This window comes from Battus philenor, unplaced genomic scaffold, assembly GCF_028537555.1.
Source record: "Battus philenor isolate CCGP_79_NKW_IND1 unplaced genomic scaffold, ilBatPhil1.0.hap1 SCAF_1, whole genome shotgun sequence".
Taxonomy (NCBI): Eukaryota; Metazoa; Arthropoda; class Insecta; order Lepidoptera; family Papilionidae; genus Battus; species Battus philenor.
This window is the reverse complement of record NW_027181661.1, coordinates 15606301-15619790: the sequence shown is the minus strand read 5'-3', so window position 1 is coordinate 15619790 and position 13490 is coordinate 15606301. Positions and strand designations below refer to the sequence as shown.

Here is a 13490-nt window from a genome sequence, read left to right as displayed (position 1 = left end):
TTTATTTTGCCCAAATTCTGTATGGAGGATAGCTATTTTTAAAAGGGAGTTTGTATATTCAAATAACTTATGTTCGAAATACAGATGTTTTTAAAGTTAGGGGTCCAAACAGATTAAGATTACCAATGACCATATCCCTGAAACCTGCAAATGCCATCGGGAGTAAAAAACAAGTCCTATCAAAAAAAGTGATAAATTAAATATGACACATAAATATATATATTTTTTAAACATGAATTTTAACATGTTTATGCGGCCCTCTAAGCATTCAAAAATTTAAATTATTTAATTGACTTGCATTGATACATTATTATAAAATTAATCATTTTAAAATGATACTAATACTAATGATACTAAATCTATACAGTTTGTAATTAGTTACTCACACAGCGATTTGTTAAAATATGCAATACGAACGCTACGCTTTTTTTTAATTTAAAATTTTTAAGTTTAATATTTATTATTAAAATTGTTTACTACATTAATACAATAAATTAACCCGTAGATTAAGAAGGTTGCTCACTTCCGTTTTAAAATAAGATCTTTTAGAACACTGTCAAACTTTATACTAAATACAGTAGGAATAAACTGATTAAAAAAAACTTTATTTACATCAATCTATTGGAATTTATGTATAATAAAATATAATTGACTTTAACAAATCTATTTAGGTGTTAGGTTAATTTAAATAATACTATGTATATATATCATGCAGCTTTTTGAATCATTATTTGTGACTCACGATAAATTGACCCAAGTTCTATCTTAATTTTTGTGTTATTATATTTGAAAAAATTGAGAGAAAATTGAATCTGAAATAATTACTGGGAAATGCTGTCACAAATTATTTAAAATATTTTAGAGGAAAATGGTAGGAAAAGGGAATTAAAATAAATGTGTGTAAATTTTTAATATTTAAACTCGATGCACATATTTTGTGCTTTTATTTATATGCTGTGTATTATGAAGACCGGTATCGCATTACCCACATCCTTCTCCCGCTACGTAATTATATCGTCAGTCCACCAAGTGTCTCGTGGTCGCCACTTGAACCTTTGAAACCTTTAGGGTCCAAGAGCCATCGGTTACACAAGTAATATTTATCTAATGTATGTATGCATGCGATCTGTATCCTTTAATGATATTTATACTCTATAGTTTATAAATGATATATATTTATATTACATTATCATTAATTCCAAAATGATTACCAAAACTGTGTCAAGGTAATGATGAAAATAATATGCGATGAGATGTGCTATTTACTTTTTTACTTAATCCATCGTAAGTAAAAAAAAATACATTTAATTTTGATAACATTGTTTTTATTATTATTATTAAAATAGTTTATTCCTAAATATAATTTATTATTTGCACACGTACATCTTCGATACCCGGTGAACCGATCGCTGCTAGGAACTTACGTTTCAAGAGCAGAGACCACGGATAGACTACTTTGTTAATGTCGTTAGAAGACGCTGAATGTTAGCCGCTTGCATTTTGGAAATCTCTGGGAAAGCCCTATGTAGGGAAGGCCCAGCAGTGGAGGTCTTACGGTTAAAATGTTAGGGATGAAGATTACTTATAGGATGGTTGCTTGTACAGTTCAAATTGCATACCGATCTATATGTAGTTCTGAAACATTAGTGAAACAATGATTTTGAAAAACAAATGTATATCTCAAAGTCGAGACACCGTTTCATTGCATAGCTATTACGTTAACAATGAAAAAAAATTCCAAAACAATTTTTTCATGTGCGAAGTTTGAGAAGTATTGTTCAAATACGTTACGTAACACGCCAACAACAACACAGCTAAAAATCAAACAAGGCGATAACGAAATGACCCGTGCGGTATAAACGTAACAAAGCATTTTAATGAACTATTTTTACATTTGTCACATATACCATTATTTTATGCTATTTTCGTGTATGTTTTATTTATAGAATAATATAAAAATTTATCTCGAAGTGTTATAATAGCATTGCAGAGGTTTAAATCGGTAGTCAATACGAGACGAAATGCCTTACGTCTATCATATATAGTTCGTTAATCTAATTATTTTCAATAACTCCAATAAAAGATAAAAGTAAAGGAACAACAGTAGAAGTATTTTATTTAGCGTATACACGATAAATGAGTAATTAAAATGTTCATAGTGATTCGATATTTTATTTTTGATTTAACATCCTCATGTAACTTACAAGTCTATTACACACACACATTTAACTTACAATCTTTGTACAAAGCAAAGAGAACGATTGCCCGTAATAATTAAATCCAAACATATATCACTTCCACGTGAAGTTGTTTCTAAATATTTTGAAACAACGCGGTCACAGTCTTTCACTAATGGCATGCGCGTAACCTGTTGGACAAAGACTTCCGTTGGCGACTCTAGCAGTGGACGGCGTCGGTGCAGAGATGTTTCTTGCATAGCGTGCACTGTGGTCGACTGACCGCTATCCGCGAAAATATCTCAGAAGCGGATAGCTCTTTGCTCAGTTTACTGCACATCGAATAAGACACGGATTTCTTGGAGAAATCCTTCGCTGGTACACATGTGCGTGCGCGCACCGGTCCGATCTCCTGTCCTGTTTCCACTGATAAAAGAATATAATTATTACAAATCGTATAATAATTTCTATTATATAATGGAAAATGTTGTCCAGTTGAATAATCTAATATATAAAATTCTCGTGTCACGGTGTTCGAACTTGAACTCCTCCGAAACGGCTTGACCGATTTTTACCAAATTTTACATGCGTATTCAGTATGTCTGAGAATCGGCTACTATCTATTTTCCATACCCCTAAGTGACAATTTTTTTGGTTTTTATTTTATTATGATACAGCATACAAAAATACATACAAACCTAAATTTTCACCCCTCTACGATCAACCCTTAACTTACATTTGTTAATTAAAAACTTTAATTTTTCTTTCAGCTAGTTCTATTATAATAATCTTTAATGAAATATTTAAAACACAGTTTACAGTCACCCATTCTCTAAAAGACATTGTGGAATAAATTTCTTAAAATTTGCTCTTAACTCAATGATCTATATCGACCCCTAGGGGTCTATGACAACCTGCAAGGGGTCTACGTCAGCGAAAAAAATTTTTTTTTTAATTTTACGTATATTTTACATAACATTTACAAAATTTAATTTTGAGTAGTTTTAATTTAAATTCAATTAATAATTGTATAAATTAATATGTGTTTTTACTTTAAGTTTTCAACACTAAACTTCACTACAGTTAGAAATTTACAGGAAATCAATATCAGGTAAGTAGGGGGTCTACCCAACACGGAAAAACATGCAAGGGGTCTACGACACAAAAAAGATTGGGGAACTCTGTCTTAACGGACATCTACGAGAGTTGAGATCATGCCGCGGTTTCGATACCCGTGATATAATCTTATGTGATATACAAATTGCGCGATAATTAGATAAGATTGCGTCTGTTTACAAAGCAGTAGCTGCTCCAAAGGATGGGCAACACCGTATGAATTATACCTCACTGCGATCGCAAACCCGCCTTTGTTTTTAGTATATCCAATATATATTTTACATATATATAGTATATTAGTATAGTTTTTAGTATAAATATTTATGGGGAGGTTTTTGCCTTGCAGTAGGCTCAAACTATGACCTCTACCGCTAAAGGTATCATTATCATCATTGTTTCAGTTGAGGGACGTAAATAACTGGATAAAGGACATAGAGTTTCAATAACACGGACTGGAATTTAATAAAATATATAAATAGGCGAAGAAATTATACGTGTAATATATTTTTGTAGTGTTTATTTAATTATTTAATATAATATGTGAAATGCTCACCTAATTTAGCAGACTCTGACGTTATAACGATGCATAAAAATGCCATTCCTGGGATGTAGCAATCGATGTTCGGCACCTGTAAACGTATAAAAGTCTAGTTCTGCTTATTTAACTATTTTACATGTTTTATTTAAAAATATCGAACTGGTACTTGCAGTTATATTGGCATAATCCGGATGATCGGGGTCCCAGCAGCCAGGGTGGTCGAATGACAGGCAATTGTAGCACTGAATACCTTTGGCGGGAGGTGATACGAATTTCTTCGATTTCGGTTTTTTGTGTTTACCTAAAAATATTTTTTTTAAATAAACATTAATTAACTTAATTTTAATTTTATCTACTTAAAAACTATTGATCTTATTTATACATTATGAGATTCCAATAAAGTAACATATTTTTTACAAAATACTTTTATAGATAGGGGATCGACCAGTCAACCAATAGTACGCCAAACTTTAATCCCTAGTGCTATCTCGCTCGCACAGTACCTACACACAGACCTACGCTGGTTCACTCACCCACGAGTTGTACTACGCAAAATGTATAGATATAACGGAAAAATAAAAAGCCTAAAAAAACAAGAGAAGCAAAAGACAAAGAAGCGTAGGTAAAAGAGAATAAAGAACCAAATCGATTAGCAACTCGCAATATTAAATACAGTGTTTCTTATACGTTCGACGAACTCAACGACCTATCTCCTATAATAAAATTGCAAATCCTTAGTCTAGGCATCAATATCGACTTCGTAAATAACGAAGTTTATTATGTATTTATTGTAAATAATTAATTCATGTTAATATTCTCTCGAAATCAGTAGTGGTCACTCATAATACAGAAGAATGCTTCGAGCGTTAAATTTTTTAGAACAAAAAATAAAATTTAGCTAAGAGTTTCATGTGTTCTGGAAAGAGTACACGACAAATTCTGTCGTTATTTTTATTTGTAATAATTTTCACAAAAATCATTAATACGATATATTAAGAAATCCCTTAAACTTTAACATAGTTCACTAGTTTATTTTGTAATATACATTTTAAATTTATGGCACGAAAATCAATACTTATTATCCGGAATTATCTTATAAAAGCGTAAATAGTCGCCCACAAAGATGTTACTAATTTTGAGGAAGATAAATAAATATTAAAAATATGTTTTTTCTACTTCCTTGATTTAGAGATGATTTCGAATCGAACACTCACCTATAATAACCGCAACTGAAGCGAGTAATAGGTACACGAAGGTGATCTTCGATGTCCTCATCGTAGGCCCCCGTGCAGAGCGCCTTTGCACTTTCTAGGCTTGTTGATTTAAAAAAAAACCGACAAGAACGCGAACGATCGGTACCCCGCAGTACGACTGACGAAGTAATCGACCGAGTCGCGTTTATAGCTTTGCCACAAACAATGATGCTTGTTTTGATTTGGGGCTCTATCGATCGTATACAGGATGTTCCGAAATATATCATTATATCTCCCCCAATTGATATACCTAATGAAAATCCACACGATCCGATCGAAGTAATGTATGATAATTCGAACTATAAAACTCTTCGACTAAATAAAATTTAATTATTTTAGATTCGTAACAGCTGGTATATAAATATATAAACATAGCAAATTGAAATTTATTGTTGTAATTAAACGCTCGTTTTAAGCGTTTTTCATTTCATATTTCTAGTGGAACCGATGGCTGTTGGAGAGATTTTCGAGTGACGATCAAGAGCCAGTAGAAGTGGCGTGGTTAGACCCATTACTAGATGTACCGACGACATAGTGAATGTCGCGGAAAGTAGCTGAATGTAGACAGCGCGAGGCTACATATAAGAGATTTCTTTGCACTGACTCATCACGATATCTCTGTAACGATGAGGCTTAGAGAGTTAAAATTTAGTAGGAATATTCCTTTTGCTTAGTAGAGGTTATCTAAGAAAGGATTTTATAAAATTTAAACAGTAAGTAGAGTTGAGGGATAAGTTCGCGAAGTGGACTAAAGAGAGCTAATTGTTATACAAGGTGTTTAGTTATAGATGTAAAAACTTTAAAGACGTGATTGTATAGTTCATTTGCCAGCCAAAAACATAAGTTTTAAACCTACATCCAATCAACTTCTATGTCCCGAAAGTAGTGTAACTTTCAAAAATCAATCATTACCAAAAAAAATGTAACACCATGTACATGCTAAAATCTAGTAGTAATGTTTATATTTTTGTTGACTATATACGGCTCGGCGCACGGGTAGCCTTCCACCAACGTGTACTAATCTCGCAGTTATTTGTATACAAAAACAATGTTATTTATTTGTAAATCGGTTACGAATCGTGCTGCTATGCGGCTATACTCGTACTATGTAATTCCTTGTTTAGTCAAACATGGAATCACGGAATTTAATATATAAACGCAAAGGATGATTGTTTATATATGTATAACATTGTGTGAATATATAGCTCAATTACTGTCAAGAAATGTATGGTACATCTAAAAGCAATGGTTTCAGATATAATAAATAACGAAAGGAAATGAATCCTTTTTTTCTTCAAATAAAAAATAATAATTGTTTACCATCTCTCCCTACAGATTTGTACAGCCGGATCTTACTAGCCTGTCAAAATTAAATGGGAATAAAAAGAATATTTAACATATTTCAGAGTGATCGGCTTATACAGAATAATTGGTTATAGGTGCATAACTTTTATGAAATTCCTATTAGATTTTAACATGTACATGGTGTTACATTTTTCTTTCAAACAATTTATATATTTATTTACATGTAGATTTTGTATGTTAGAGTACGCGAGATTGATATTTAAGTTTTATGCTGACATATAAACTATACATTTACACCTTTAAAGTTTTTGTGAACGGCTGCCACACGAGTAAACATTTTTGAAATTAGCTTTGACAAGATTACTAAATTATACAATAATAATGATAATTTTTACATGTCTTGTGGAGTTCCTTCCTGCTTCTTCTCCACGACAACAACAGATTGCGAAGCAGAAAAAGGTCAAAAGTAACATTAATGTTAAAAGAAAAAAACAAAAGTTGACGATCAATAAGAGTTCTATTAAATGTTCCTATGTTGAATAAACACTTTATCTTACATTTTTATACCTTACCCAAAAATCAATATATTACTGAAGTCGATGTTTATAGAAAAGTTTTATATGTCTAAAAATAAAGACAGAATGTATATTCGAAGGTAAAAGTTACATATGGTTTCGTTAACCGCAACAATACAGTATTTCTGAAGTACAAAATATTAATATCGACAATTCATTAATAATTAATCGTGTTTTTGTTTTCACTAAAAGGCATAGCGTTTTGTTATTGTGATTCTATATCATGTAATTTTATATCATCTTTTGCAGGGCTACCGTATGGAGTGCCCACCAGGATGTCCAGCCGCCGTGTACGACCTGATGCGAGGATGCTGGCAATGGAACCCAGCTGATAGACCCACATTCCGTGAGATACATCACGCATTGGAACATATGTTCCAAGACAACTCTATCACAGAGGGTAAGTTGCTGCAAATAATATAAATAGTAAACATACATCACTATAAAACACTATAGAACATTCTATGTTCAAATCGTTGGTTTTTTGATCGCTAAACTCGTCGCGAGTTGAACGACCATATTTACCATAAAGAGTGATTGAATCATGAAGATATACATCCCTCTCTTATCTGTCATATTTACTTGGCACCACTATAGATGCCCATAATAAAACATTTATACATAGATACAGGTATTTAAAGTATTTTATATTACATAAAATATCACAGGACATGATGTTTTTATTCAAGAAAATAATAGCCAAGTAATATTGTGTTCAAAACTCGTTTAAGATTGTGACTTATAAAATAAATTACGATATAATCACAAACATGCTGGTTTTCATGTTACATTGTCGATAAGGACACTGGATATATAGACCAATATTTTACATGATAGTCTCTGAGTTAGATTTTTGTAAGGTTTTCAAAACTATGTCCTATGTCAACCAACGATCGTATTTTATAATTAGGCTAACTTCCTTTTATATAAACATTAAATATAGTCATTAGAAAAAAATATATATTATTGAACGTGATGGATAATGGTTATGTTATTTTTATAAATATCAGGATCGTGGATTATTCGCGAAGGTTAACATTTCTATTTTATAATTGTTATAACGGAAATGTATATGCATTGTTATTTTTATGTTATTTTTTTATTCGCTTATGTATTAATATATGTGTATTTAATTATAAATAACGTGAATGATTTTTTTTCTTGATTTGCACTTTTAAAAAGAGAACGGGACCTCTTTTTCTAAATTTAAAATATTATTAAATAAGTTTTTATTTGTTTAGGGCTATATATTATGCATTTTTAACATGGTGAATATATATGTTTATCGGGCATGCAAAAATATGTAGTTGTAGTTTTAAAAATGTTAAAATGTTTAAACAGGTCATTGTATTAATAAATATTTTCATTGCCTACGTCAGACATTAGATGGATTATTTTAACGCTACTCCTATTTATCAGATGTGCTGAAAGTGTATTCCCACGTTTCTCGTTTTATGTGTTGTTGTTTATTAATTAAATTGATATGTTCCTCGCTTATCTCAATTGGTATTCAGTAAAACCATTACGTGTTTATTTAAATTGACGGTTCCGATTTTATGAACCGGTGAAACTCTTATCTCCCTTATCTCCTGCATTTATCGCAATGATATCCTAATTATTCCTTCTCTCTAACCTCTAACTTCCATCACCTATCCCTCTAAGTAAGCGGAGGATCGCTCTGTCGCCAACATCTCCGCCACTTGTATCCCCTATGGCTTCCTCCTTTCTAAACTCCATCTTTAAGAATCATATTTTTTCCTTTTTTGTAACTCCCAAATTTTCTCTTCTCTGATTTTGTAACTTCTCCTTCTCTCTCCCCAACCTCTTCCATTATCACCCCATTCCTCGTATAACTTCCTCCTCTGTAGCTATCTCACAGACAAAATTCGAGCGTCTGGATACGTGTGTCACAGCGATGAACCTATCAATAGACGTATTACATTAATGTAAATATTTTAAAATCCCATTGTTACGAACTGTACATTTTTAGATGATATTTTCATTTCGAAATGCTAATTAATCACAGTTATGTTGTATTGAAGTTATCTCTATGAAGTTATAAATTTTTATACAACAAGCTTTCAATATAGAAAAAAAAATGCCTCAAAATAACACAACATAGCAACTTATCATCAGGTGACTGAAAAGATCATCCTGTTTAGTGATGTAAAAAGGATAAGCTTTATAAGCCCATTTTAATTTTGGTAACAAAAAAAATGCTGCTCATATAAGGTTAATTATTATCAAAAGGGACTCCATCAAACATAATTAAAAACGTTTGCATATAGTTTAATCAATAAATTTTAAATGATTTATTTGCAAAAACAGATGGCGCTTGAGTCATTCGTTTCTATATATAAAAACCAATAGAGATTTAAATGCTTAAGTGTATATTTATGAAGTATATGTGATGTTATTAAAAGTATGTGTTGATGGTGTAACAGAGGTGGAGAAACAATTGCAAGAGGGCGGAGGGAGTGGAATAGTCCCTCAGCTTTCAATGAAGAAGTCGAGCGCAGGTGTGTCTGTATCCTCGATTGGAGCAGCAGGCGAAGCGCGTGCTGTTCAGATGCGTCGTCCTACCAACAGACGCGGCAAGCAAGCTCCGACGCCGCCCAAACGCACTAGGTGAGTTTTATACTTATCCATCATGCAATAATATTTTTTATAACTCTATGGGACTATCATTATATACGATCTCTCTCAGAGGAGGAATGTAGATTGAAAGGTTTGCTTAGTGTGACAAAACGTGGCCTGAGGAGTCAACTGGAAATCCAACAATACGTGACGATAATCGACATATCAGAATAAGAAACCATTGGACATCTGAACAATAATAATATTTTATATTTCAGATTTATTAATTCATTTAATTTCGATATCATAAAAGAATCAAATTTTATAAGTGATGTCGACGTAATATTAATTACGACGAGAGGGAGGAGGGTGGAGGTTTCGAAGGTTAAAGAAAGTTGTTGTTATTTTACGAACTTCTTGTTAAAAGAGAGTGGTTCAACGGGATTGAACAAGTGAGACAAGTGAGAATTAAATATCCACCACCTATAATGTCTCTATTTATCAAAAAACGAAAGAAGACATCTATCAGTCCACATATATTACTGTGCATACCGTCTCTCTACAACATTACTAAGAGATTATACTAGTTTGTCATTTGGTAGATCACTATGTACTTGAAAGATGTTGTATACTAGACGGCAAAAGGTTGTTGATAACGAAGGTGATTATATTGTTAATTATAAAAAAAACTTTTTAAGAATTTAGACGTGTGAATTTACCTTAAGAAAGCTACATTACATTCCGATCCCCCTGTTTAAGTTTTTGTTCAGATTAAGACATATAAACCATCATATTACACCACCGAATTTTATGTATGATACAAAATGGTGAATGTATAGTCATATAGTATCAATTAATGTATGGTATACGCTATTCAAAAATCTATAGCTTTATATATAACTTAATAATAATATAGTAAAAGCGTTTTCACTGCATATTAACTTGAATTATTGTTTACTATCTGTGCCTGTTGATACTGTACTGCCAGAAGTTTTTGGTTTATCGCATTTCTGAAGTAAAAAAATAATGTAAAATGTTTCAGAGTGATAATTTTATAAGTGATGTCTTTTTTTATGGCTCCGTTATCTGAGCCTTTTTTTACCCCCTATCGTAAGTGGACAGTAATATTTTTAATTGATTTTTCATCCTTCTTGATGTTTTTAGTTTTTCCTATATATTTCTTAACAGTTTATTTCATACATTTCCATAATTTCCTTTCATACATCGCCTCACTTTATTCACCTTTATAGTTTTCCTGTTTTTATCATTTGTTTAACAATAAATTTATTCTTAATTCAAATTTTATTACTAGTTATACCGCAATTAATTTACGTTTCTAATATCATAGCTATTTTATCACCCGCTATTATTTTATTCTTCTTGTTTTTTAAAGATTTATTTACCTTTATATGTTATATTTCCTATTAACTTTTTACAGAACTCCAAAATGGTATGACGACATGCCTCTTAACTCACCAGCGAAGCGAATATTCTCCTCTATTATCTATGCGTGTTGATTGTAAACAGGTGTAAAATCATTAAGATTTTTGTTTATAAATGAGCGATACAATTACACGCTTAAGGCATTTTACATAAACAAATCACTATGTGTAGATATGTTAACTTGTTTGTGTTGAGAATTTGAATAATTCTTCAAATAATCGTAAGCAGTGCTCTATTGTCCGGCAGCCTGCTGTCGTCGTGCAGTTCTTTCCGGGAGTCGCAGTACGCGGCCGACGAACATGCCGCTCACGATGACGGATTGGCTTCCCTTAACGGTATGTTATTTAACATATGAAACCTTTGCTTCTTAAACTCCTTGAATAACTTAATGACTCGAACCTCGCTTCCCATCGGAGCCTTCGAGTTACAGATAAGCCTCTTCAAAGCTCTACTATATTAAAAAAGTGAAGGATTAGTCAATTACTCTAAACACTATTAAGATAAATTGTGAAGGTAATCACAAAAATGAAACGCAGAGTACATGCGCGCTCTCTTCGTGTTATAAAACTCCTACTTTGGGGTTTTCCTTTTGATAAATAAAACTTGTGCTCTGTATTAAAAATATTGTGAGCTCTCATATCAGAATCCTTTGGAACCCTCGAAACCAATTTGAATTTGAATCAAATTCAGCTAATTAGGTCTTTATATAAGTGAAAATCATAAGCGATGCAAATTGTAAAATAATTTTAAATGATAATGGGCAAAGATTATTTGTTAGTTGTCTAAACATATAGTTTTATGGTTCATACATTACTTAACCATAGATAGTTAAATTACAATAAGCATTTATATTTATAATGAAGTAGATACGTCATCTTCACATAGTTATATGATGAAATTAACTGTCATATTTCAATTTATTTTATGACAAAAAAAAAACGACATAAGAACTTGATATTTTTTGCAAGTTTCTTTTTGTAATTTTGATGTATTTCGTAATAAATATTTTACAGTTTGAAATTATATGCTATTTTAAAACTATGATTATACATTCTTAACGTAAGGCGTCTACTCTCAAAGTGGACAAATGACCTCGTTAAAGTCATAAAAAGACCAGGGCTGCAGACCGCTTCCAACGGGTCCTATTGAAGTGGTATATGTTCAACAATGCATTCCTACTCCTTAAATGATGATGCCGATGATGATAAAAATTTATACTTTATTTAAGGACTTTACTTATGGTCTCACTGTTATAAATTTTTGAACTACTACCGACCTTTGCCACCTTATTAACAGACAACGGCATGATATCACACCATCATCGATCTTGTTCTTCGTCAGAAAAACATCAACTATATTTCCTTCTAAAAATCGCTTCCGCTATTGGCTTCAATGATATATTTTTTTAATTTTTTTGTTATCTGTATTGCATTGGCGTATCACGCTCACCGCTCAGCTACGAATGTAATAAATAATATATAATATATAAAATGCGCTGTGATATTTTATTAAGCCGAATTAATATATGTACTATATGCAATAAATGTAAGTTATGTTAAATATATGCATATATTTAAATTAGCGTTTTTCTGTTTGTCCGCTCGCTCAGGTGTATAGCGATAGGTTCGAAAATTTTGTAAGTATACGATATGTTTCGGTTAGAGACGAATAATGTATTTTAATAAGTATTTAATTTGAAGTTTTTCAGTGAATAGATTTTTTTAATCAATATTTTTTATTGACACGATGTTTGTATAACAGTTAACTAGAAAAAGATATAGAGGTTACCGCCACGTCTGTCAGGATTACAATATTTAATATATAACACACGCATATATATGTGTGGGTGAATATGGAACCCATACAGAGAGATGCGTGTACTCTAGAAGAGTTTCTAGAAATATCTATCTTGTGTTCTTGACCGACGTGAAAGCTATGTGAATTATTTTCCTATACGTGTACGCCACGCAATACGACTATGTTTTCGCCCTTGCTTACATTAATTCCATTCATACGTATAAGAGAACTTACGAAACACTATTGTGACGTTTCCGACCTGTACACCTGCTTTTTGGCCTGAGAATTGTATGTTATTGTTCTACGATTCGTTTATTTGAATTGCCATTACAATCACTATTTCACATGTACTTATGTAAAAATCGTACGCAATTAGCCTTCATTGTGTTATTTTTACTATGTGACCAAAGAGTTTTTTTTATATAACTATTTGAGTGAAATGAGTTAAGATATTTTAATTGTAAATCAGAAATAAATATGACTGTAAAAGTTTATTTGCGAGATAATTCTTTATATATTCTTTGTAAAACTATGCATATTGCCGCATTTATAACACCATTAACATTATGAATTATTTTACTTTAAGATATATATTATTAAATACATAAAAATATGTCCCATAAATCAACGTCAAGTTAAAATCTAAGTCATGTATGTAGCAGTTAGTCCCGAAAAATTTAAAATTTTATTTTACCTGTTTTTAAATTTA

The 13490-nt window shown here is 31.5% G+C and overlaps 2 protein-coding genes across 3 annotated transcripts in view; one reads left to right on the top strand and one right to left on the bottom strand.

The window, feature by feature from the left end:
* The window catches only part of Abl (tyrosine-protein kinase Abl), a 72094-nt gene that overhangs the window by 52849 nt on the left and 5755 nt on the right, over positions 1-13490 (top strand). Inside the window, exons 9-11 of one of the 2 annotated variants that reach the window (XM_068777161.1) lie at positions 7214-7364; positions 9409-9592; positions 11231-11319. In XM_068777161.1, coding sequence (XP_068633262.1) covers positions 7214-7364; positions 9409-9592; positions 11231-11319 — 424 coding nt within the window. Of the gene's footprint in view, positions 1-7213; positions 7365-9408; positions 9593-11212; positions 11320-13490 lie in introns of both variants that reach the window. The other variant, XM_068777153.1, reaches the window with a different exon arrangement.
* Positions 2202-5106, bottom strand: LOC137921477 (uncharacterized). Its single transcript, XM_068764255.1, has 4 exons — positions 5046-5106; positions 4002-4132; positions 3847-3922; positions 2202-2603 (listed from the first exon to the last, which is right to left on the bottom strand). Exons 1-4 carry the CDS (start codon positions 5104-5106, stop codon positions 2398-2400), a joined length of 474 nt encoding a protein of 157 aa, XP_068620356.1. The 3' UTR covers positions 2202-2397.